The sequence below is a fragment of the Aspergillus terreus genome, genomic scaffold (genome assembly GCF_000149615.1).
Source record: "Aspergillus terreus NIH2624 scaffold_3 genomic scaffold, whole genome shotgun sequence".
Taxonomy (NCBI): Eukaryota; Fungi; Ascomycota; class Eurotiomycetes; order Eurotiales; family Aspergillaceae; genus Aspergillus; species Aspergillus terreus.
Window position 1 is genome coordinate 130,835 of NT_165926.1, and position 23,576 is coordinate 154,410.

The 23,576-nt window shown below is 55.2% G+C and overlaps 9 protein-coding genes across 9 annotated transcripts; 6 read left to right on the top strand and 3 right to left on the bottom strand.

The window, feature by feature from the left end:
- Window positions 1-249: 249 nt before the first annotated feature.
- On the top strand, window positions 250-953 carry ATEG_01935 (DUF3237 domain-containing protein; the record flags this gene model as incomplete). The annotated part of the gene is made up of 3 exons (XM_001211113.1): window positions 250-484; window positions 541-750; window positions 919-953. The coding sequence occupies 3 exons, from the start codon at window positions 250-252 to the stop codon at window positions 951-953; spliced, it is 480 nt and encodes a 159-aa protein (XP_001211113.1).
- A 411-nt stretch (window positions 954-1,364) lies between these two features.
- Window positions 1,365-2,906, bottom strand: ATEG_01936 (class I SAM-dependent methyltransferase; the record flags this gene model as incomplete). Its single annotated transcript, XM_001211114.1, has 7 exons — window positions 1,365-1,953; window positions 2,010-2,040; window positions 2,106-2,131; window positions 2,372-2,503; window positions 2,647-2,700; window positions 2,757-2,791; window positions 2,862-2,906. The coding sequence occupies 7 exons, from the start codon at window positions 2,904-2,906 to the stop codon at window positions 1,365-1,367; spliced, it is 912 nt and encodes a 303-aa protein (XP_001211114.1).
- Window positions 2,907-4,632: 1,726 nt separating this feature from the next.
- ATEG_01937 (snoRNA-binding rRNA-processing protein DIP2) lies at window positions 4,633-9,252 on the top strand (the record flags this gene model as incomplete). The annotated part of the gene is made up of 6 exons (XM_001211115.1): window positions 4,633-5,697; window positions 5,841-5,857; window positions 5,913-6,026; window positions 6,089-6,265; window positions 6,348-9,015; window positions 9,184-9,252. 6 exons carry the CDS (start codon window positions 4,633-4,635, stop codon window positions 9,250-9,252), a joined length of 4,110 nt encoding a protein of 1,369 aa, XP_001211115.1.
- An 820-nt stretch (window positions 9,253-10,072) lies between these two features.
- On the bottom strand, window positions 10,073-11,369 carry ATEG_01938 (metalloendopeptidase WSS1; the record flags this gene model as incomplete). The annotated part of the gene is made up of 2 exons (XM_001211116.1): window positions 10,073-11,036; window positions 11,086-11,369. The coding sequence occupies 2 exons, from the start codon at window positions 11,367-11,369 to the stop codon at window positions 10,073-10,075; spliced, it is 1,248 nt and encodes a 415-aa protein (XP_001211116.1).
- A 754-nt stretch (window positions 11,370-12,123) lies between these two features.
- Window positions 12,124-13,694, top strand: ATEG_01939 (DUF1776 domain-containing protein; the record flags this gene model as incomplete). Its single annotated transcript, XM_001211117.1, has 4 exons — window positions 12,124-12,156; window positions 12,220-12,562; window positions 12,637-12,800; window positions 12,855-13,694. The coding sequence occupies 4 exons, from the start codon at window positions 12,124-12,126 to the stop codon at window positions 13,692-13,694; spliced, it is 1,380 nt and encodes a 459-aa protein (XP_001211117.1).
- Window positions 13,695-13,857: 163 nt separating this feature from the next.
- Window positions 13,858-14,732, bottom strand: ATEG_01940 (uncharacterized protein; the record flags this gene model as incomplete). Its single annotated transcript, XM_001211118.1, has 2 exons — window positions 13,858-14,220; window positions 14,286-14,732. 2 exons carry the CDS (start codon window positions 14,730-14,732, stop codon window positions 13,858-13,860), a joined length of 810 nt encoding a protein of 269 aa, XP_001211118.1.
- Window positions 14,733-16,424: 1,692 nt separating this feature from the next.
- Window positions 16,425-18,728, top strand: ATEG_01941 (uncharacterized protein; the record flags this gene model as incomplete). The annotated part of the gene is made up of 2 exons (XM_001211119.1): window positions 16,425-18,532; window positions 18,581-18,728. The coding sequence occupies 2 exons, from the start codon at window positions 16,425-16,427 to the stop codon at window positions 18,726-18,728; spliced, it is 2,256 nt and encodes a 751-aa protein (XP_001211119.1).
- A 1,843-nt stretch (window positions 18,729-20,571) lies between these two features.
- On the top strand, window positions 20,572-21,753 carry ATEG_01942 (DUF3712 domain-containing protein; the record flags this gene model as incomplete). The annotated part of the gene is made up of 4 exons (XM_001211120.1): window positions 20,572-20,735; window positions 20,812-21,230; window positions 21,290-21,411; window positions 21,457-21,753. The coding sequence occupies 4 exons, from the start codon at window positions 20,572-20,574 to the stop codon at window positions 21,751-21,753; spliced, it is 1,002 nt and encodes a 333-aa protein (XP_001211120.1).
- A 532-nt stretch (window positions 21,754-22,285) lies between these two features.
- Window positions 22,286-23,465, top strand: ATEG_01943 (asparaginase ahrA; the record flags this gene model as incomplete). The annotated part of the gene is made up of 2 exons (XM_001211121.1): window positions 22,286-23,158; window positions 23,211-23,465. 2 exons carry the CDS (start codon window positions 22,286-22,288, stop codon window positions 23,463-23,465), a joined length of 1,128 nt encoding a protein of 375 aa, XP_001211121.1.
- Window positions 23,466-23,576: the final 111 nt, after the last annotated feature.

Sequence of the window (23,576 nt, forward strand, 5' to 3'; positions counted from 1 at the left end):
ATGCTCATGCCCAGCTTGCATGTAATTTGCATGGCGTAGCACGAGAGCCACTTGATTACGGACAACCGAGGATTATTCCTTCCACTGCCGTGCCTTACATCCGATGCGATTCGCATCCCTGCACTATGGACGATTTCCCCGCTCGAATGCGATTGTGGAGGACTATAAATCGCGCTCCGCATTCTCCAATGTAGAGACCCGTTTCAACATACCTCACAAGACGCGCCTGTAGAACCAGTGGAAAATAAAATGGTTGGTTTATCTACTCTTGGGGTCTTCGTGCGCGATGCTCTAATCTGGAGCTGTCTCTCGTCCACCTTGATCTCACCCGCGACGGCGGCGACGCCATCTCCCCCAGCCCTCTCGTTCCTCTACACGGCATACGCCCAATGCGCCGGTAACCTGATGGAAACCGACGGGCCCCGTGGCATTCGCAAGGCAATCCCCATCGTCGGGGGGAACTTCACCGGCCCCCGTCTATCAGGTAAGGATTGCTCGTCCAGAAAGCAAGTCGCCAGACACATCGCTCATTCTCGCTAGGTAAAATCCTCGACGTAGGTGCCGACTGGGGCCTGGTTGATCCCAAGACCAATATCTTCTCCGCGGACACGCGGTATAACCTGCGCACCGACGACGGCGAGAATATCTTTGTCCAGACCTCGGGTCCAACGGCGCCACAAGGAGGATTGCATCTGCGATTGGTCTTTGAGACGGGGAGTAGGAAGTATTACTGGCTGAACAATATTATCGGTGAGTGAGATGTGATGCGATACGGTTTGTGATGGTGGGTTGACAAAGGAAGCTATTGGAATTTTGACGCCTATCTCGTCATCGGAGACCGGCTCGCTGCTTCGTATTGATGCGTGGAATGTAGGTTGATGTTCTACCTCCTTGGAAGCAGGGCTGACGATCTTGCAGATGGCGAGCGACTGGAACTCTACAACTTTCGTTGAGCAGGTCGAATACAGCCGTGACTCCATGGGCAGTTCAATATGATGTGCCGCTTATGAAGATGAGGGGATTTGGAGCATGGCAACCAATCGAGTCGCATGTATGTCTCCGGGAATCTTGGGGAGTTGGGGATCCAGAGTCCTTTCGTACATATCAGACTGGCCCTACGCAGGATCGTTCATCCCCGCCCGAAGCCTAAGACCTGGTCATGAGCTATGAGGTGTTCACCATCTCTCTGGTCAAACATTACATGGACAAAGTGGTGAAACTGGACTTCTTGACTGCATCGCACGTCGCCAAGGACGGCAGAAACAAACGTTGGGGAATAACTATGCATGCTAAACTGATGGGGTTTCCAAAAAGAAAAGAAAAAAAAAAAGTAGTTACACGATTCGTCACATGCCAGTATATGCTTACTCCGGCTTCTGTGCGATGATGATGTGGACCTTGGTGTACAAATGCTTGGAGAGATCGCGCAAGTCATTGCGCATGGCGGCGGTCAGGACCTCGATCTCCTCACGCTGCCACCCGAGCACGCGACTGAAGAGCGCATAGGTGTAGGGCCCGACGGCTTCGAACATGTTGACCTGGTGGTATTTGCCAAGTTCCTTGAGTTTGGGGTTCTTGGGCCACGGGCTCTGGGGAAGCTTGTAAATGTCCTCGTGCACATTGACAAACCCGGCCTTCTCAATGCGATCCGCCCAAGTGTGCACGGTATCCATAGCCTTGCCGAACTTCTTCGAGGCCTCGTGCAGGCCCTTGACGCCGTCAAGCATACCCTGGGCTTTGAGATGGGTGTCGTCGTCCGAGTAGCTGTTGACCTCTATGGAGGCAATTTCGAACCAACCGCCAGGCTTCAGATTCTCCAACGCTTGGCGGAAGAGACGGTCGTGATCACGGATGGAGCCTTCGAGTTCGCGGCCATGGATGTAGTCAAAGGGCTGGCTGTAGGACCAGGGTTGTTCAAAGTCGTCCACCTCGAAGCGACAGTTGGGGGGGATCCTGGCAACCGGTCAGTGGGACGGACATGGCGAGGAATGGAACGAGGCGGTAGCTACCAGGCTGGCTGAATGGGGCTGAGATCATTTCCTAAAGCGGGATGGGTCAGTGCGTTGTTCTTTGTTGTACCATCGGCGCGCCCAAGATCTCCGTACCAATCACCTCGGACTCGGGGTGCTCACTAGACCGTCACACGTTAGCTGGGGTTACACAAACGGCTGTCGGGAGTCTCACTCGGCAAAATCAATGGCCCAGATGCCGGTACCTGTACCAATATCCAAAACGCGGGCGGGGTTCTTGACGGGCGCACGGTTGAGTTCTCCTTCGAGCAGCATGCGGTAGATGTGGTGACTCTGGGGGTTTGCTGCGGTTAATGGGTGAATGGCGGATGGCGGATGGTCGGGGACTGGTCGCGACTCACCAGGTCCATGCGATCTTGTTCTTGTTCATCGTTGGGCTGGGAGGTATTAGACAAATTGGAAGGGAGGGAAGGGGGGCGAGTACATACCAGAACGTATTCTCCCTCATGGTATGAGTGATATCGGCGACCATTCTATGGATCGAGGGTCAGATGCGACGCGACGGATGGGAGAGGCCTGGGAAGGACTGAGTTTACCTCATATCTGCGGAGGAGTCAGTGGAATGATACTCGGGGATGAGAATGGAGGAGAGAAGAGAAAAGAAGACTGCACATACTGGTAGTTGAAAGCACTGGAGGTGATACTGGTGGTATAACTGGCTTCGCCCAGCCTGGAGTCGTCAGACGCGGATTCGACACGAGGTGAGACGGAGAGGGTCCGACTTACGAGCCGGTGTAGGTGGAGTCGTTGTCACTGAATGACTATAAATTCCGTATGAGAGTGATTCCAGGATAGGATTGCAGGTTGGACTGGGGGCATGGGTGGACTCACATCGGCCTCGATGACGGCGGGGCCGTGCTGTTCCTGGTTGGACATGGTCGATGCGATCGAAGGGATGGGTGATAAACGAATAAGGCGGAGGGGGGAAGGGATATGATCGAGATGATGAGGAAGAGCGACGATGGGGGTGTTAATAACGAGAGAAGAATGAATAAAGCGAAGTGGCCGTCGGAAGCTGAAGGGGAAAAAAGTGGGCGGCGCTATCGACCACCGGCTTCCTCGCTAGTTCGTTGGCTTCTGGTCCCCGGATGCGCCAGCCGTCTGCCGCGCGCCGTCGATCGGGCAAAGTGGACGAGGAAGGAGAGTGTTTTGTAGAGAGAGAGTTCAGTGCATAATTTCTTTTGAATCATAATCATGATCGAGATGGTCCCAGATGGTCCCAGATGGTCCGTCCATAACCGGGGGGCGGTCAGATTCCTAGGGAGTACGGTAGGTAGTGTATGGTTCATCCATGGATGGTTCCCGTCGACCCAATATAGTTAACTACCTACTGCATACTATTCCACCTGTCAACACAAAGGGCACGGGACGATTCTGACGATCGCGCCATGTGGATGTGGATATTAGGATTGATTCTATGATCGATGATATCAATCTTCTCATAACATGTCATAGAATAATATTATTGTTATAATTATATAATTATTATTGTCCCTGCTTCATAGTGATCTGACCGATAACGGTTCTCTGCAACGGACGTCCATGTGGCGGTGGGGATTCCCCGATGGCCGGGGTCTGTACGTGCCAATCAGTGTCTCTATAGGAAGGTCGGCATTATTAAGGCATTGTTCTGATTAATATAAGTGTCTCTTAGCCCTATTATTACCCCTCTACTCCGTAGTAATCATAATAATAAAGACAAAAGTACCTCTGCAGGCCATGACGCTCCCCTCCCAGTCGCCTGCATCCTTCCCTTCTCCCTCGGCGGCGCAGTTGCATAAGTCTCGAGCCCACCCGACGAAGTGACCAACCGGAGCTTCATACCGACGAGGTATTTACCGTGAAGCCACGCAGGTCGACGACTCGGGAATGCGTCTTCCCGCAGTGCATCCGGACCTGGTTCTTCGATGGTTCTCATTAGGTTGCCCGATTACTACCTCTAGATACTGCCACTCAATCATGTGATCGTGGGGTTCACGTGTTAGTCAGATGGGATTAGTCATCCTGTCCACCGAATACGGAAGTCAGTATATTATACTGTAACTTCCATTCAAACGCCAACTATCTTATTATTCCTCCCCCTGAAAACATCAAACACCATGATCAGGTTGGATGTTCGCCTTTGGCGCACGAAGATCGGCCTAGGCGGGGCAGCTTGGCACCTACTGTATGTGCACGGCAAGCCAAGCCCCGCCTCGTATTCTTGATCCTCCCGTTTCGAAGGGTTTCATCTCATCCCCTCCGTCTTCGACAAGGGATACATGTATGACTTGACCCTCATGCGCCATGGTGGGTGTCCCGCACAGCGATGGCTGTCGCGCGTGCGTTCAGCGGCGTGTAAAGGTACCTAACCTTGACCCTCAGTGGCACCGGTGGCGTCCGTGTTCATCGCGATCCCGACTAATCCTTGAATACCGTCCAGTGTGATCAAACCAAGCCGGAATGCCGTCGTTGTCAGATCAGGACCATCCGATGCCCCGGATACCGGAAGATCCTAAAGTTCTACCACACCACCCCCGGCGCCCATGAGTTTACCGACGCAGCGACCCTGTCCCGCACCCGTCGAACCCCCTCGAGGGGAGCGATGATGGCCCGTCCCACCATGGATGAAACAGTCGCGCCCAACCTGGTAGCAGAATCGCTACATCTCCAGCTCCGAGAAGCCTTTGGCGACCTGATCAGCGCGACGTTCCCCCTCACCTTTGCCACCTTTTCGCGCCGCGTGGATCCAGATTGGAAGGTGTTCGTGCAGCGTCATGCCAAAACACAGCCCGTCGCCATCACGCTGAGTGTCCGCTGTCTCACCACCTGGTACTTGGCCCTGCGCCATCAGGATCAAGACAAGATCACCGCCAGTCGACACATGTACAGTCGCGCCCTGCGTTCACTCGCCGGCCTTCTGCGCAATCCCGCGACCATCACATCCGATACCACTCTCGCGTGTGCCATGGCCTTGGCTGTCTATGAGATGTGGGATGGCGTCAGTCCAAACTCCTGGCTTGTTCACTCAAGAGGGGTGAGAGCCTTGTTCCGACTTCGCGGCCCGGACGCCCATCTGGACGGCTTCGGGCGGACTCTGTTCACCACCTATCGATCCTTTCTCGTGGCGGATGCACTCATCCACCAGGAGCCATGTTTTATGGCGGAGACGAGTTGGAGACAAATGGTCCTGGCAGCGCTCGCTAGGGAAGAGCGGGAGGGCAAAGCCAGTCGCCTAGTCGACGTGACCGAAAAGCTCTTCAGTGAGATTGTCCTCTGCCCAGGGTTCCTGAAGCAAACACGCGATATAATCGCCCAGGCGACGTTGGAGCCCTCCACGGAGACGCTCATGTCTGAAATCCGACGTAGTCAGAGCATCCTCAAGCGGCTTCGGCAGACATTGACACTGGGGCAGATCCAAGAGGAAGGCAGAGTGGATAGTCCAATCGGCGCGGATTTCGTGCAGCCCATCACTCGACTCAGTCTCGAGGGGGCAGACTCCGCATTAGCCCTACTGAACCAATTGTTGGTGATCCTAGATACCCACAAGAACCAATCTCTAGATCCGGAGAGCAAAATGGGCCTGTCAGGAGAGAATCCCTGGAGGAAGCCCCCCGTCCCACGAACCATGCTGCTGCCCGCAGGCAGGCATACGGAGAACAAGCTTGATGACCGCTTAGATCGGATTGTAATGACGATGGGACTTTGCGCTATAGACGCATACTCTGGGCTTTAAATAAGCCGGCCTATTTTCAGGTGACTACCTATCTAGGTACATGGTCTTGAGTCAAGTAATTGCCTTATGATAACGATCAATATACCCAAGATTAGCGCCGTAATGATCAACTGTAAGAAAAGATTCCGTAATAGGAAAACATAAGTCACATGATAATACTGACTCAGCTGCCCCTCCGGGAAGGCGGTCAAGCGGCCAAATTTGGTATCGATAGCCAAAACGCTCTCGACGCTTCCAAAATTTTTCCAGCATCGGCGCCCAACGATGGTGAAGTCTTACTTGTAAGTGTTCGAATTTGATCTTGCCGGGCTCAATCAGAAGTTCTCTAACCGGTCAATTGCAGAAAATTCGAGCACGCGAATACGTTCGGGCTCATCGCATCTGCTTCGTCGAATGCGATCTGGGCCCGAGACGATGACCTGACCGGTGCTGCACGTCGCACTGGCTCCGGCCGAGCCATCGTCGGCGCCAGCGAGGAGGTCTTGTGCTGGGATATCAAGAAAGGCGAACTGTTGGGGAGGTGGCGTGACTCCGCCTGCAAAGCGCAAGTCACGGTCATCACCCACAGCAAAACCGACGAGGATCTCTTTGCGGTTGGGTAGGTTTACCATGGCCGAAATGCTTCTCCTCTTACCTCTGGTTACCAGAGCTAACATCTCGCTTGAATCCAGCTACGAAGATGGAAGCATCCGCGTGTGGGATTCCCGGACGGCTACGGTCATCATCGCCTTCAACGGTCACAAGTCGGCCATTACCCAGCTTGCGTTCGACCCCTCCGGTGTCCGACTCGCCAGCGGCTCGAAAGATACGGATATCATTCTGTGGGATCTAGTCGCCGAAGTTGGACAGTTCAAGCTGCGCGGTCATACCGACCAAGTGACTTCCCTTCAGTTCCTCACGCCCTCCATGGAGCTGCTCAATGCCGCTGGGCTGAGTGAGCATGCTGGCTTTCTGCTCACGACAGGCAAGGACTCTTTGGTTAAGGTGTGGGATCTGGCCTCGCAACATTGTATCGAAACCCATGTGGCGCAGTCGAATGGAGAGTGCTGGGGCTTGGGTCTTTCGCCGGACCAGAGTGGGTGTATCACGGCTGGCAATGACGGCGAGCTCAAGGTCTGGTCGATTGACGAGAGTGCCATGCTCGAGATTTCCAAGGAGAAGGTGGGCTCGGAGAATCGCAGAGTTCTGACCGAGAGGGGTACGTTCTACCGCAACGGCAAAGACCGCACGATCGGCGTGAGTTTTCATCCACGTGCGGACTATGTGGCTTTTCATGGATCCGAGAAGGCGGTTGAGATCTGGCGCATTCGCTCCGAGACTGAGGTGCAGAAGAGTCTCGCACGGAAGCGCAAGAGAAGAAAGGAAAAGGAAGCTCAACGCGCAGCTGAGCAGGATGGGACCGCCCCGGAAGCCGACACTGACAAACCCGAAGACATTGCTTCCGCCCCAGTGACGGAAATCTTCGTGCAACACGTCATTGTCCGGACTGGCGGCAAGGTGCGGTCTTTCGACTGGGTCAAGCCCAAATCTACCGGCAACCTTCAGCTCATTGCGGCGACGACGAACAACCAACTCGAGGCTTACAGCGTGGTGCAGGCCAACAAGAAGAACAAGGATGAGGATGAGTCGGACTACACTCGGAGTCTCGCGGTTGACCTCCCCGGCCACCGCACCGACGTTCGGTCAATTGCTTTGAGCTCGGATGACCGCATGTTGGCTTCAGCGTCCAATGGCAGTTTGAAGATCTGGAACTTACGGACACAGAGCTGTCTGCGGACTTTGGAGTGCGGCTATTCGCTGTGTTCTGCCTTCCTTCCGGGTGACAAGATCGTGGTGGTCGGCAACAAGGATGGCCAGTTGGAGGTTTTCGATATCGCGTCATCGACACTCCTGGATACCATCAACGCCCACGATGGCCCTGTATGGTCGCTCCACGTCCACCCCGACGGCAAGTCCCTGGTCAGCGGAAGTGCAGACAAGTCGGCCAAGTTCTGGAATTTCCAGGTGGTTCAGGAAGACATTCCTGGCACTAAGCGGACGACCCCGCGGCTCAAGTTGGTCCACACTAGGACTCTGAAGGTCTCCGATGACATTCTCAACATCCGCTTCTCGCCGGATGCTCGCCTACTTGCTGTGGCTCTCCTGGACAATACCGTGAAGGTCTTCTTTGCCGACTCCCTCAAGCTCTTCCTCAACCTCTACGGTCACAAACTCCCTGCTCTGAGCATGGACATCTCATGGGACAGCAAGCTCATCGTCACCTGCTCGGCGGACAAGACCGTCCGTCTCTGGGGCCTGGACTTTGGTGATTGTCACAAGGCCTTCCTGGCCCACGAGGACAGCATCATGGCCGTGGCGTTCGTGCCGACGAACAAGGAAGGAAATGGACACAACTTCTTCAGCGCCAGCAAGGATCGGCTCATCAAATACTGGGATGGCGACAAGTTTGAGCAGATCCAAAAGTTGCCTGGCCACCACGGTGAAATCTGGGCTCTCGCCATCAGCCACAATGGCGAGTTCGTCGTCAGCGCCAGCCACGACAAGAGCATCCGCACCTGGCAGCAGACGGATGAGCCGCTCTTCCTCGAGGAAGAACGTGAGAAGGAGCTGGAAGAGATGTACGACAACACGCTGACCGCCTCCCTCGAGCAGGAGGAGGGTGAGGACGGCGAAAAGGCGGAGGCTGTCGATGCCGGGAAACAGACTACCGTGACCCTGATGGCGGGAGAGAAGATCATGGAAGCGCTGGACTTGGGCATGGAAGACCTGGAGGTGATGCGCGAATGGCGTGCCATCAAGGCTTCCCAGCCGAACGCCGCGCCACCCAGCCGGAACCCCCTGTACATGGCGCTGGGCAATATCTCTGCCGAACAGCATGTGTTGAGCGTTGTGCAGAAGGTCCCCGCGGCGTCGCTTCAAGACGCGCTGCTCGTGTTGCCCTTCTCGAAGCTGCCGGCGCTGTTCACGTTCCTCAATATCTGGGCCACCCGGGAATGGAACATCCCCCTCACCTGCCGCGTTCTGTTTTTCATGCTGAAGACGCACCACCGCCAGATCATCGCCAGCAAGATGATGCGGCCGATGCTGGACAGCATCCGGGCCTCGCTGCGGAGAGTGCTGGCGCGCCAGAAGGACGAGATGGGATTCAATCTCTCCGCGCTGCAGTTTGTCGGCCGCCAGATCAAGGAGCAAAGCACCAAGGACTACGTGGATGAGGACCTGTGGGAGGAGCAGGAGAAGACTACGGCGACGGGCAAGAAGCGGCAATTTGTGAGTGTCGCTTAGTACCGCGAGGGATCGATCTATTGTCTGTATACCTGCATGACTGGCGTTCAGATTGTTTGATAATTGGGTTCTTGAAAAGTTTTATATCCTTGGGTGTTGCTATGGTTCGAAAATCCCATGTATGATTCAATATTTGCTATTGTCGTGTCATAGACCATCTATCTTAAGCTGCGGTACCTCCATCCAACGCTTGCCTTAGCTCTAATTACGCGAAAGACCTAGAGACGACAAGTCAGCAACAATCTCTGCGACACGTCGACAGCATTCAAGCAGAGTTTTGGCCTGCCATCACAGCATGGACAAGACACTGCGCCAGCAACATCCAATAAGTCCATTCCAGTCGACAACCATGACACCACTCAGCAGAACCATTATAAGCACCGACGACAGGACCACGATGTGTATCCTGGCATACCTCTTCCGGCTCTTCCTAATATACCGGTTCGAAATGTTCTCATCATCTGGAGGACGGCGTGGACTGGAATGGACATTTTCCTTGGGCTGCAAGATAGGATGGGTTTGAGGAATTGAACTGAAGCATACCTTTTAGAACGTCAGTAGTGGTACATCCAGGCGAATGCAAGCATCAATGCATTTAGTGACTTGGTGACAGGTGAAGTGAAGAAGTTGCACACTTGAGAAAATAATAAAACGGGAGGAATTTCTTTTCGGCTGGCGGGGAAAACAGCGGCCCGAGTGCTTAGTCATGTATTAGTCATCGCCCCTTATACACTCCTAGATTGGACTCAGTAAAGGCTCCTTTGAATATTCTCTCTAGAAAGAGTCTAGATAAATATTGGCGAAAGAAGTTCAGAATGAATTTGTATATTGGGCTTAAAGTCTGTTTTAGTGTGTGAATTTAGTCTGGAAGAGGGAAGTTGTTTGAGCATGTTCAGTAGTATATATATATTTCCGCATGAATTACAATCAAGTTGGAATCAATATTGAAGCAAAGCTCTTAGATCATATTTAGTACTACTACATATATCTATTGAACCATCTAACGCTAGCCTCGTAATCATAAATCATGATTCATGAGCAGTTATGAGCTCGGCTTCATCTTCCCACAACTTGAGCAAGTCCACCATTCTGCCTCCATGAAGGCGCCACACCAATCACACAGCCAGCCAAGCGGGCGTTTGGCAGCGTTCCTTTCCAGGGCCGCCAGACTCTCAACCGCACGGGTGCGATTCTGGAAGGAACTCTGCGAGGCCGTCTGGCTGAGCGGGCGCTTGTTCTTATTTCGCGTCTCCGTAGCTCCAGGATGTGTGGTCGTTGGTCCTGATACGGTCCGCGTGGTCTTTGGCCGTGGTCGTTCGGATGCGCAGGCGTCGCAGCATAGGAAGTTGGGTGGGTTCTCCAATGTACACACAGCGCATGCCCATGGCTGTTCGTACAGACTGTCGTCGGATGTAAGATCAGCAGGCTCCGGTGGTTGTGACGGGAGGGTCGGCCGAGTGGACGGCGGCGGGACGGGCGGAGGAGATAGCGTCGATCGAGGCCCAGCTGGGTTCTCGTGACTGGGTGGGATGTAGGAAGGACCGTATCTCTCGCGCTCCTCCTGCTCGATCAGGTCGATGTACGCCTGCATGATCGCCTGTTCGTTGGCGTCCTCCTCCTCGGCCTTTGTTCGGAACCCATTCCGCGACGCCTCCTCCGCAAGTTCCACACTGTTGTCTGTGCCTGAAGCGCAGCCATTCGTGACCTCTATACGTCGCTGGGTAGCATCAGCGATGACTCTGCGCATGTCCGTGCCCCGCAGGATAGGCGCTCCCCCGAGCCGTTGCCCAGAGCCTGCAGGCAACGTTCGTCTCCGCTCGGCCGCTGCGCGAGCCTGCCGCCGAGCTTCGTCGATAGGTATTCTGCGGCCGCCGAGCTTTCTCCCTTCAGACAGGAAGCCTTCGCCGGTGTATCCTCTCATGACCAGCTCCTCATGTTCATCGCGGAGTTGGTTCCAGAGCGCGTGGAATTGCTGATTGTGCGGTCCATGCACGATATGACAGAGTCTGTAGGGTCAGCAAAATCCACCATCAGAAGGAAATAGACCGCGCTTACTCGTGGAGCATGGTGTCAACGACTTGTTCGATAGGTATGAACTGACGCTGGTCGGAGGCATAGCGAAGCCGGAGGCAGATCTTCTGACCCGCGTTGATGTTGAGGCCCAGAAGGTTGGACTGCTGAGGGTAGAATTCACACAGTGTGCCAACCTTCCAGTCTCGACGACGCATGATCGGTTTGACGAGGGAGGCTACCTTTCGAAGGATCAGGAGGGCCTCGGACTCCCTGGGGCGATGTCTGTCATGCTCATACTCAAAGACCAACGGGTCGATTTCACGCATCGTGGCGGTTTAAAAGCCACAATAGGGCTGGAAATAAGGAATTTTCCAAAAGAAATCCACAACGTTGATAGTCTAATCCCTCGCAAAAAGATCGTGGTTTATAGGATGGATTTGATGCGGCCGTAGGACCACTCCTGGAGTTGAAATCTGTCAAGTGAGGCGAGTCGAAAGTCACAATGAGCATAGACCAAGCATGCTGAAGTCGACCGCTCAGGATGGCCCAGGCAGACAGCAATGAGGAGGCCGCGTCATGGAGTGCGGTGGCACTGAGGAAGCTGGCGTTATTCACGGGGCACTGATTGATAATCCACGTAAGGCATTCAAAGCGTCACGTGATGGGAATTATGGGAGACAGTCTCACACATGGAATAAAGTGAGCATTCGACTGTTTAGTGGTTGTTGAAGTCTCACGTTGTATGGAGAGTGAGAAAGAACTGGTGGAGAAAAGCGTGGCGGTAGTGCTGTCGATAAAAAAAGGATACTCCCAAGTACCAGTCTACTATCAGACCACAAGGTACATGTCACCAGACGACATGAGTGTAAATAAGTCTTGGTCAATTTAGAATAAAAGAATAGAAGGATTCTCATAGTTCATCTTGGATTAAAAGTTATATCATCTCTCAGAGTCTGGATATCAGTCAGTGAACCAACCCACGTGACCGCTTATCGATTAGCTCTTTTCATTCTTTCGTCTCCGATATTCTCCATCTTTCTTCCATCGTCTTCCTCTGCATCTCTCTTATCCCCCTTCACCATGACGAGTGACGATCAGTTCTTTTTCGACTACGTAAGTCTTACAAACAGCCAGATCTTTACGCCCCCGACACTGACTCTTCTGCCACCGGGCTAGCTGGCCTCCATCCCTCATGACGTAAGGCGATACTCGCTGGAAGTCGCCAACTCGATTGACCGACATGTCGACCATGCTGCTCGAGTAATCCGCGACACCCTTTCCGATCAATCATGGCTCCCAGCTACCGTGCGGCCGCTGCCGCCGCCCCGACCGAGTCTTCGTTCTTCGCAGTCTCTCACGGATCGTGTGCAGGACTGGATGGCCCGCAACCGCGCGTGGACGGCGGCCATCCTCGCATTCGTTGGAACCGGTTCCTTCCTCTACCTCAGCAATAAGAAACTTGGTGGGAAACGAAGAAGAGCAAGAAGAGCGGGGAACGGAGCTCGAAAGGAAATAGTGGGTATGTACTGAAGTCGCTGAACGTCCAGCGCATCGGATCGCTGGTGGACAGATCCTATCTAACCGTCGCGATAGTCGTTGCTGGATCGCCACACGAACCCATGACCAAGGCCGTCGCTACGGATCTCGAGCGTCGGGGGTATATCGTATACATCACCGTCTCATCGGCAGAGGAGGAGCATATCGTCCAGTCGGAGAACCGGATGGACTTGCGGCCCCTCTGGGTTGACCTGACAGCGGTATGTCGCACAACATCCTGCGACAGAACCAGACCGACTGACCAATGTGGACAGACCCCTTCAACGCCGTCGGAGATACACCCGTCTCTGACCGAGATCCATTCCTTGATCACCCAACCACAGTGGCCGATGCCCGGCGTGCCACCACACACCTGCCAGCTGAGCGGCGTGATCCTGGTCCCTTCACCGAATTACGTGACCGGTCCTGTCGCTACCATCCCTTCCTCGTCCTGGGCCGATACCGTCAACACTCGACTACTGTCCCCGATCCTGACTACGCAACTACTCCTGCCCCTCCTCACGCTCCGCAACACCAGCAGCACCGTCGTCTTTATGTACCCGTCAATCTCGTCCTCTCTCTCCGCCCCATTCGCCAGTCCCGAGGTCACCACGGCGCGCGCGCTCTCCGGGTTCGCCACGTCGCTGCGACGGGAGCTCCACCTGCTGCAGCAGAGCAACATTGACGTGGTCGAATTGCGACTAGGCAATATTGATCTGGGGCCGCAGTACCGCCACGCGCAGAGCCACATCACGGGAACGGAGGTGCTGGCGTGGAGCGCACAGCAGCGGACGCTGTACGGACCGCAGTACCTGTCCAGCATTGAGCAGCGGCCGGTTGCGTCCGCGGGTCCGAGTACGATCCGTGGATCGCCGGCGCGGACGCTCCATTTTGCAGTAATGGATGCGCTGGAGCCAGCGTCGAGGGACCTGTTTGGTCGAAGACGGGCCAAGTCGCCGGTGGTGTACGTCGGACGAGGGGCGCGCACCTACAGTGTGATCGGGCAGTGGGTTCCCGCTGGACTGGTAGGATGGATGTTGGGGATGCGCAGTGGGCCGACGACGATGGAGAGCGCAAGTGGGAGCAGCAGCGAGACGAGTTGGGAAAAGGTTTAAGAATATATGGCATCTATTTTCTTTTGTGGGATTGTTTGGTGGACGGAGTATGGGGAAAGGGTATTTTTTCGTTATTACTCTCATCTCTTAATTCATAATCCATTGTCCTTGGGACGTGGCCGCACCAAATCTGTGCCACCGGCGGAATCGTATGCAGGTTCAGTTACACGCCCAGTTGGGCCATTTCGGCAGTGGGTTCCCGATCACGCGCGGAACGCTTGACGGTGCCGTGGGTGAAACGTTGGCGCAACCAGATGACAAGCCAGGTGAGGACGAAGATGACAATAATAGCGGCGAGGATGATGAAGCAGTAAGCGGCGACCTTGCCGCTGTGTTCACCGTTAGGCCCGGGGTCGAGGAAGGAGTAGGTGTAGAAGCCTTGGGTGTAGTGGGTCAGATAGGCGAGGGAGACATAGAGCAGGAGGATGAGCACGAGGAAGGGGAAGGTCAGCAAGGGATGGGGGTTGGTCGTGGGGAGGACGATCTCGAGAAGGGCCCAGAGGGAGTTGAGGCCATGTTGGGAGATCTATAGTTACAAGTAGCCATTAGTCATTGCAGCCTCTTTCTCTTGTTCCCCCATCAACAACCTACATTGGACCAGGCGCTGAAGGTGCGCGTAAACCAGCCAGAATAGAGGATAGCCCAGAAGACGATGGTGACCAGAAAGGGAAAGGTGGTGACGGTGGTGTAGAAGAGACTGTGGAGGGCGCGAAGGGCACGCGGCCAGCGATCGAACAGCGCCGAACGACCGGTCGAGGCGTAGGCGGCGGTGTGGATGGTCGCGAACAGGTAGTAGAAGCCCAGTCCCCAGTAGGTCAGCCAGGTGAAGTAGCTAAAGGTCGGGCCGATTTGATCGCGTTCGCCGTGGGTGCCCTCCCAACCCCAGATGAAGAAGATGGTCACGAAGATGTAGAGGGCGACGAGACCGCGCAGACCGGCCAACAGCCAGGGGGGTAGCAGCCAGGAGGTTTCAAAGGGATGGAGATGGTCGCAGGCGGGGTCTGCGCCCAGCAGGCTGGCAAAGGAGCGTTTGATCATGATGCGGACATGCTGCGCGCAAGGGACGGATGGTAAAGCCGGGAGATTATATGGAGGTTTTGTGGATGGAGGGCCTAACGTATGGTTAGGGTAGGCATACGTAACGTAGGGTAGTATTTGCAGGGGGTGGAGAGTGCCCGAGCCTCTCGGGGCTTTTCCTTTTTCTTGCAAGTGAGATGGAGAGAGTGAGTGAGGCTTAGTGCTGATATGGTGAGCCTTGACAGGCACGAGTCAGATATTGTTGACGCTGTACGGAGTATAGGAGGTTGATATGTACCCCAGATTGGAGTGCAGGGCCAAGATTAGAGCTTTGTTTGTTTGTTTGTTCAATAACAGGACGGGATATACTGATCTACTGTGTAGATATACTCCGGAGTGGTACAAGCGTTATGATAATAATAAATAATATGAGTACAATAGAGAACTGCACTACAGAATCAGAATCAGTAACTAAAGATGAATGAATTAGCTAATAATAACCAGTACTAGACTAGGAATAGAATGGCTCGACCGAACGGAAGGAGAAAATGGACCGACGGGATGATCGTTATTACTGCCAGGCGAGAGGAGATTTCTCGGTCGATCGCATGTCTTGGATCTGTGTTGCTGTCGATATGTTGTTTATTATGATCATTCTAGATCTACTCCGTACGGAGTAACTAGTAGATAATATGCTGAATTAATGATCTACAGGGTAATATTATTATGATAACTTATTGTCGATTCAATTGATTGTTATGGGCTATTGTCCTCTTCAGGGGCCATGGAACCACAACATATAAATAGACGCCTGCTCCACCCGCCCAACTGGATGAACCACCCGAGCCTTTCTAGAATTCGCATCGAAAAAGTCAGGTTGACAGAGATCTCATCGAGTTAAGTGACCGACAGAATCTACTGGTGTCTGAGTCGAGTACAAAGGTTACCAGGCAATGCGATCAATAAGATACATAGTAGTTACTAGTAGTGATTGAGTCCCTAGGACTATGCATGTAGTTCTCGTCTTGCGGCAGATGGGAGAACTTCCCCTGAGTCTTGAAGGTATGGTTCTGGAATAACTGTGGGTAACATACGTACTGTCATCTATGTACCAGTTATACCTGCCAATCATAAGTGAGGGGGAATATAATACAATATATGACCATACTATACCTGGTACACACAGTAAATACCCGTCCAGACCATACCAAAACTGGCAGCTCCGCGTGGAGACTGTCACCCCTCGTTTGTTTGGGGATCGTCAGGGCGGGAAACACTCAACGGCCATTCCCTTTCCTCTCTCTCTCTCTCTTCTCTCTCTTCCTCTTCTTCTTTCATCTCTCCATGAGTCCACGATGATCCTTCATCGTCTCGCCCTCCTCCCACTCGCATCCGTCCTCTGATCTCGCCTTGTCGCTCTTTACCCCGACCTCCCTCTTGCTCCTCTGCCTGGTTTGCTGCCGAGAGCTGTCCAATCGCTTTCCGACTGCCTGTCATTCCTTCTTGCTCGTCCTCACACCACCACCCGCCCACTGTATGCGTCCCCCCGGCGCGACCTGCATGCATTCCATCCGTACACCCACAAACTAACCATTTCAAACCGTTATCCCAGTTTCCTTCTTCCATACGTCCACTCATCAACCCTCCGACAAACGAATGGAGTCGACGTGAGCACTGAACCCTGTATACTTCCACCAAACGACCCTCCCCATCATGGAGCCCCCGCGCCCTCCCTTTGGCGAGTATCGCTCCGCCTCCCACGATACTCTCCGCAGTGGCGCCCCGTCGCCCCGCATCGAACACTTCGATGGGGAAGTTCCTCCCGCCCTCTCGCCGCTTGACGCCTTCGCCGCTCAGGGCCGCTTGTTGGCCCGTCAACTCGAGGAGTCCGCGCGACGCAACCGCCGCCTCAGCCGACTGCCCCCGTCCAGCGTGGCCCGATCCCTATCGCAACCACGCCCAGGCTACTTCCGTTCCCCCTCCTCTGCCGAATCGTCCCATAGTGGGCGCGGCGGTGGTCTTTCCCGGCAACCGACCCAGCGGATAAACCTCGAGCTGGAGGAACCTAAATTCCGTCCCCAGTCTGAACACCCACGCCTGAGTGCCGTCTCCCACCTGGCCAGCGACGATGGCCAGTCCGGCGATGAGAATGCGACGCCCCGAAATGAGCCCACCACCATGTACCATGCCGAACGGAATCCCTACGACTTTCCCCGTGCCGAGTCGCCGGAATCGCTGCGGGAGGCCCCTGACACCCCTCGGCGGTTCTATGCCGCGGGGCTGCCCTCCCCGCCTCCGGTGGGTGTCAACGTGATGGGCCCGTCACGAAACTCCTCGACGGACTCCGCCTCGCGTCTGAATGTCGCCCGCAGTCTGGCACCACCCCCGGCATCTCCCTACTCGAGACCCTCTACGAGCTCGCGCGGTACGCAGCCTGAGAGCTCCGATGACGACTACAGCAGCTCAAATGCTGGGTCGACCTTCTCGAAGCCGCGGAAACTCTCCGCTGGCAGCGCCGTCTCCATGCCCTACTCCCCCATGTCGACCGTGGTACGTTCGCAACCGCGATCGCCATCCCTGAGCTCCGAGACATCCAACACCGGCGGAAACCACCTGGCCCGTCCGTCGTACAACTTCTCACGTCCTCTGAGCCGCTCCAGTACCAGCCTGTCGGCCCCCATGCCGACCACCACCACCTCCGACGCGCAGCCCCAGCTGCCGGGGGGCATGACGCGCGCACGCAAGCCGAGTCCCATTATGGTGCCGCCGGACGGGGAATTGGCGAAACATGCGGGCGAGGACCCCAACTCCGCCCTGTCTTCGTACATCTACGCCAAGTACTCGCTCCCGCGCGGACGGATGGTGTCTCGGGACTCGGTGGTGTTCTCTGGCCTGCAAACCCCCAACTTTGAATGGCGCGAACCGATCTTCAAAAATCACGATGGGCTCGAGGCGTCAGAGCCCGCCCGATCCGCTCGCACCCCGTCGCCCTGTCCATCCCAGGCGGAGTCGGTGGCCTCGCACAAGGCCCGCTCGCTGCACGAGTCACCCGTGTCGGAACGCCAAACCCTAGCCCCCAATGTACCCCCACCGTCCCAGCGACGGTCGCCGTCTCCTGAGCCCGCTCCCGCCCCTGCTTCCGCTCCCGCTCCCGCTCCCTCGGATACGGTGGCCCCCGAAGGGCGGTCGGCGTCTGTCGCGAGCCAGGGCGAGGACCAGTCCGAGACCACTTCGTCCGCCGATTCTGCGTCGACGCTCCGGCCGCAGACTGCGCGGGCTACCACTCCGTCGACAGTGGTCACTGCCGACGAGCATGTGAGTAAAGGAATCGAATGTCATGAGAAAGGGTCTCTCCAGGAATCGACCTATCATCTACGCATTGCGGCCAAGCAGAACCACCCGACGGGCATGCTCCTCTACGCCCTGGCGTGTCGCCATGGCTGGGGGATGCGGCCGAACCAGCGGGAAGGGGTGCAGTGGCTGCGGAAGGCGGTGGACTCGGTAGGAGTGGAGTTGATGGACGATACGCAGCCGCAACTGCCGGCGCGCGTGCGGGAGATGCAGAAGGCGTATCGGGCGCAGTTCGCGTTGAGCGTGTACGAGCTTGGGGTCAGCCACCTCAACGGATGGGGCATTGAGCAGGACAAGTCGCTGGCGCTGCGGTGTTTCGAGATCGCGGGCCAATGGGGCGATGCGGATGCGCTGGCTGAGGCCGGGTTTTGCTACGCGGAGGGGGTGGGGTGTAAGAAGGACCTGAAGAAGGCGGCCAAGTACTACCGACGAGCCGAGGCGAAGGGGATGAATATCGTGGGTAACAGCTGGTATGTTTTGGTCTCAGTGTTTGCTGGACAGAAGGCTAACGGCAGCAGGATTTACAAAGACAAATACATGTCGGACGATGAATCGAAGGCGACTTCGCGGGGGCGCGGCCACCAGGCCGGGACGCCGGAGAAGAAGCGCAGTAAATCTCGGCATCGCAGTCTGTTCCAGCGGAAAAAATCTGCGACGGAGGCTTGATGAGATGCATTATCTGATATACACCTATACACATGGACGCTTTGCGTTGCTTTTCTTTTGCCCGGGAGGGATACCCGGGTACCTTTATTCTATCAGTTGAGCATTCAGGCTCCTGATTTCGCTTCTTTCGCTCGTTGACATATGATTCTGTTTTGACCTTGTTTCTTTTCGAACTTGTGCATTCGGGATCCCTGCGATGGGCAAGGGATGGACGGGTGTTTGTTTTGCTGGCATGGAGGGCCTGCTCGGGGGCATTTACCGAGTACTTCACTTCTTGGATACCCCTCATAATTTCTAATCACTGTGTGATGTCCGTTTCTTCTCTTCTGTCACTATTGATTTTCTTTTCTTTGACTCCTCTTGATTCCCTGTCTCTGCATCTCATTCGTGTCATTATTCTTCTTGGTTGACTGACCCTCGTTGACTCTCCTTCCGTCCTGGTTTTAGCTGCAGAGGCCTTGCTTGATGAACTCATGACGGCCACCTATGGAATACTCTTTGTCTGTGTAGTACTGATGTGCTGATGTAGTTTATGACGCTGTGTAAGGGATGACTGGAGATAAAATCCTTCGCCACCGGACTGTCTCGTGAGCGGTGTTTATGTTCAGGTTTAAACGAGATGAGGGCTTGTCCAGCCAGTGAAGGATCTGGCTAGACGTCGGAGGTGTGGCCTAAAAGAGACGGAGCGACGCCACCACCCATCTTCTTAGCGAAGCGTATTAATATTGGGATGGACACGCAGGAAGAAACCCTGGGGCGCTAGAGGAGCGGTCCTCGGATCTAGCCCGGATTTGCTTTGGGGGGGTCGCTTCCAGGCCAATGACACCCCCCGATTAACAAAATGGGGCCGCCGCGCGAGGGCCCATGGGGAAAAGCCGGAGAGACCTGGGGTTGCATTGCAGGCTTAGTCGACCAACACTAGGAAGGGGTCCCTAGTACATAGTTAGCCCGTCTCACTTTTCATCCTCCATTGACCGGTTCCCTTACTTCTGGGGTGATACCTCGGTAGCGTGTGATGTTGACAAGACCGAAGGATTCCCTCCTGAATGCTGATAGGAAACTCTGAAACCAACCCCGGATTCGATCGTCGCCGAGGACCTATGTAGTATAGAATGTATGTACACATGTATGCCATATCCTAGGTATCTATGTATTCGGGCTTAACTCCCGAGTCCGGCTGACGCCGTCGCTGCCCTAGTATAGTACTACCTCCGATCCAGCAATGGCCCCTGATACGATCCACTGAGCCAAGTTCCGCGGTGCTTGCTGTCCGCTGGTCTGGGTTGCTCCTTCCCCTCCCCCAGAAGTTCCAGTTCCAGTTCCTTCCCATGTGATGGCAAAGTCCTTCTCAACGGGGGAATTTCCTCTTATATTATGGCAGCACCATTCCAGACGGGCCTGATTTGGAGGAATTCCTTCCCCTCCGAACCTTGATTTGCGTCTTGACTTCTCTCCTCTCCGCATCATCATCATCCTCCTCCTCTTCATCATCATCCACAGTCTCCACCACCACATCTCAGTCGCTCTTTAATAGTCTGTGCTTCTGTCACTCGTTTGAACCCTTGAAGAAAGGAGAAAGGTGCGTGCATCCCTCCTCCGGATCTGTACCCTTGTACACCTGTCCACTGTCCACCTGTCCACCTGTACACTTGTACACTTGTACTCCTGTACATCCGTACATCCGTACACCGGTACATCTGTACCATTAGCTACCCTGGTGGACTCATCTCATCTCATCCGCTCTTGCAGACCCTGTCCCTGTCCCTCACATCGAGGCACGCCACGCAGTGCATTGCTTCCACAACCACTTCCCTCTGTGTGACGCCATCCTCGAACCCTAAGCATGGGTAGTGCTACTAAGCCCGACGTCTCCGAAATGGAGGGCGTCGCTCCTCCCCCCACCACCAACCTTGGCTGGAAGGGCCGGGCTCGCGCCCACTTCAGGCGCTGGTGGTGGGTGCATGTCATCGTCTTTATCGCCGTCGTCTTGATCATCGCTCTGCCGGTGTAAGTTCAAGCGTCACTCCCCCCCCACCCCTCTCTCTCTCTCTCTGCCCTCGCGACCTACTCACTCACCCCCCAGCGTCTATGTCGGCTATCCCAACATCGCCCAGGGCGACATCGATGATTCCACCCTCACCGTCAAGTCCATGGTCATCTCCGATCCCACCCCCGACTCCTTCCAGCTGGATCAAACCCAGGTCATCGGCACCCATAGTAAATTCCACCCCAAAATCTTCGCCTTCAATGCCGCCGTCAGCTTGCTCGGCGCCGCCAGCTCCTTCGCCACCGTCCTGGTGCCCCAGATCAAGTCGCATGATGGCGTCGAGGTGCATGTCCAGCAGCGCGTCAACCTGAGTGATGCCGGTGCCTTTGGAGATTTCTCCAAGGCCGTCATGCTCAACGAGGAGGTCCCCCTGAATGTCTATGGAAAGCCCCAGCTGAAGCAAGGTGCTCTGCCCACCATCACCGTGACCTACAACAAGACCGCCACCATGAAAGGTACGTCGTCCGTCATTTTATTTCGGTCAGTTTCTGGGCATGAGTGCTCACCCTTCCAGGTCTCAACAAACTCAGCGGCTTCAAGTTGCTCAACATGAGTCTCACCAAGGCGCAGTCCGACGGCACCAACTCCGAGGGCAGAGTCCTGATTCCGAACCCCTCGGTCATTACGATTTCCATGGTACGTAAGATCATCGGTTGTCCCAACAATTGACTGACTTTCTAGGGTAACGTCACGCTGGATCTTGCGGTGGACGGAACCTCGATTGGACAATCCTTCCTCAACGACCTTGTGTTGAAGCCGGGCGACAATGAGCTCCCGATGAAGGCCAAGGTGGATCAGGAGGCCCTCGCCCCGATGCTCGTCAAGTACAAGGACCAGAACTATATGGTTCCCGTGCAGATCACCGGCAACTCTTCCGTGTATAATGGCCAGCATCTCCCCTACTTTGAGACCGCCTTGGCCGCTAACCAGCTCCACGTGGACCTGAACGTCCTGCAGATCATCGGAAGCTCGGGCTAAACGGTGGTGTCAGGGTCTTTCTTCTGTTTTTCTCTTCTCTTCTTCCTTCCTATCCTGTAGTCCGATATATCAATTGTGGTTCTCTTCGTCTTTCTGTTCGACATGCATGCATGCTTGTATGGTCATAATGACTGGTTGTCGCGATTACTGTTTCGATAGTCTATAGGTAATGAATGATACACGGCCGGTCACTCCCGTCCCGTTGAGACATGACGGACGACGTCCGACTTCGCGATCCTTTACGTGAGATAAGGCCTTGGCGATCCACTGGGTGAAGATAGCGGCAGTGCCTGCCAAGCCGTGTTGGAGACGACTCCAACGATTAGCCTGACGATGAACTTTGATCTCGATCTCATTACGATATCGAATGCGCGATTATACGGAATCGTGGTGGATGATAAGCGCATAGCCACTGTCGGAGTAGGTATGATGTGCGATAAGGTGCGGCTATAAAGGGGATGAGAGAGGCACGATAGAGGATGGTAGAGGACGCTGGAAGCACCATAGACACGAACGATATCATCCCCTGACCATGGGTTTCAACATCAAAGCTCTCACCGTCGCCGCCCTGGCGGCGCTGGGCCATGCCTCGCCGCTCTATTCCCGGGCCGATGCCAATGTCACATACGTCTTTACCAATGCTCACGGCCTCAACTTCACGCAGATGAACACCACCCTGCCGAATGTTACCATCCTGGCAACCGGCGGCACCATTGCCGGCTCCAGTGCCGACAACACGGCCACGACGGGCTACAAGGCGGGTGCGATTGGGATCCAACAGCTGATCGATGCGGTGCCGGAGATGCTGAACGTGGCCAACGTGGCCGGCGTGCAGGTCACCAACGTGGGCAGCCCGGACGTGACGTCGCACATCCTGTTAGACATGGTGCGCATGCTGGACGAGCTGGTGTGCCAGGACGAGACCATGGCCGGCGCGGTGATCACGCACGGCACCGACACGCTCGAGGAGACGGCTTTCTTCCTCGACGCCACGATGCCCTGCCGCAAGCCCGTCGTCGTCGTCGGCGCCATGCGCCCCTCGACCGCCATCTCCGCCGACGGGCCCTTCAACCTGCTGCAGTCGGTGACGGTGGCGGCAACGCCGGCCGCGCGCGATCGCGGCGCCCTCGTCGTGCTCAACGACCGTGTCCTGTCGGCCTTCTACACCTCCAAGACCAACGCCAACACCATGGACACCTTCAAGGCGATCGAGATGGGCGCCCTCGCCGCCATCGTCTCCAACAAGCCGTATTTCTATTACCCGCCGGTGCGGCCGACGGGGCATGAGTTCTTTGACGTCCGCAACGTCTCCGCCCTGCCCCGGGTTGACATCCTGTACTCGTATCAGGACATGCAGAATGACACGCTGTATGATGCGGCGAAGAATGGCGCCAAGGGCATAGTCGTACGTTTTCTGGCCCTTTGATAATGAATAATTGCTAACGATATGGCTGTAGATCGCCGGCTCCGGCGCCGGGTCCGTCTCGTCTGGCTTTAGCGCGGCCATCGAGGATGTCATGGATACTTACCACATCCCCGTCGTGGCGAGCACGCGCACCGGCAACGGCGAGGTGCCTCCGTCGGACGATGGAGCGATCGGAAGTGGGTTCTTGAATCCGCAAAAGTCGCGCATTTGGTTGGAGCTGTTGCTGATGCAGAAGAAGACGGTGGCGGAGGTCCGGGAGATGTTTGCCAAGGTGGCTGTCGCTTAGATTGTGTATAGATAGATAGAGGGATAGAGCAATAGAGGGATATACCTAGTTAGATATAGGCATACGGATCTGACGTGTCGGCTGCATGGATGGCGACATCTTATCGGCCAA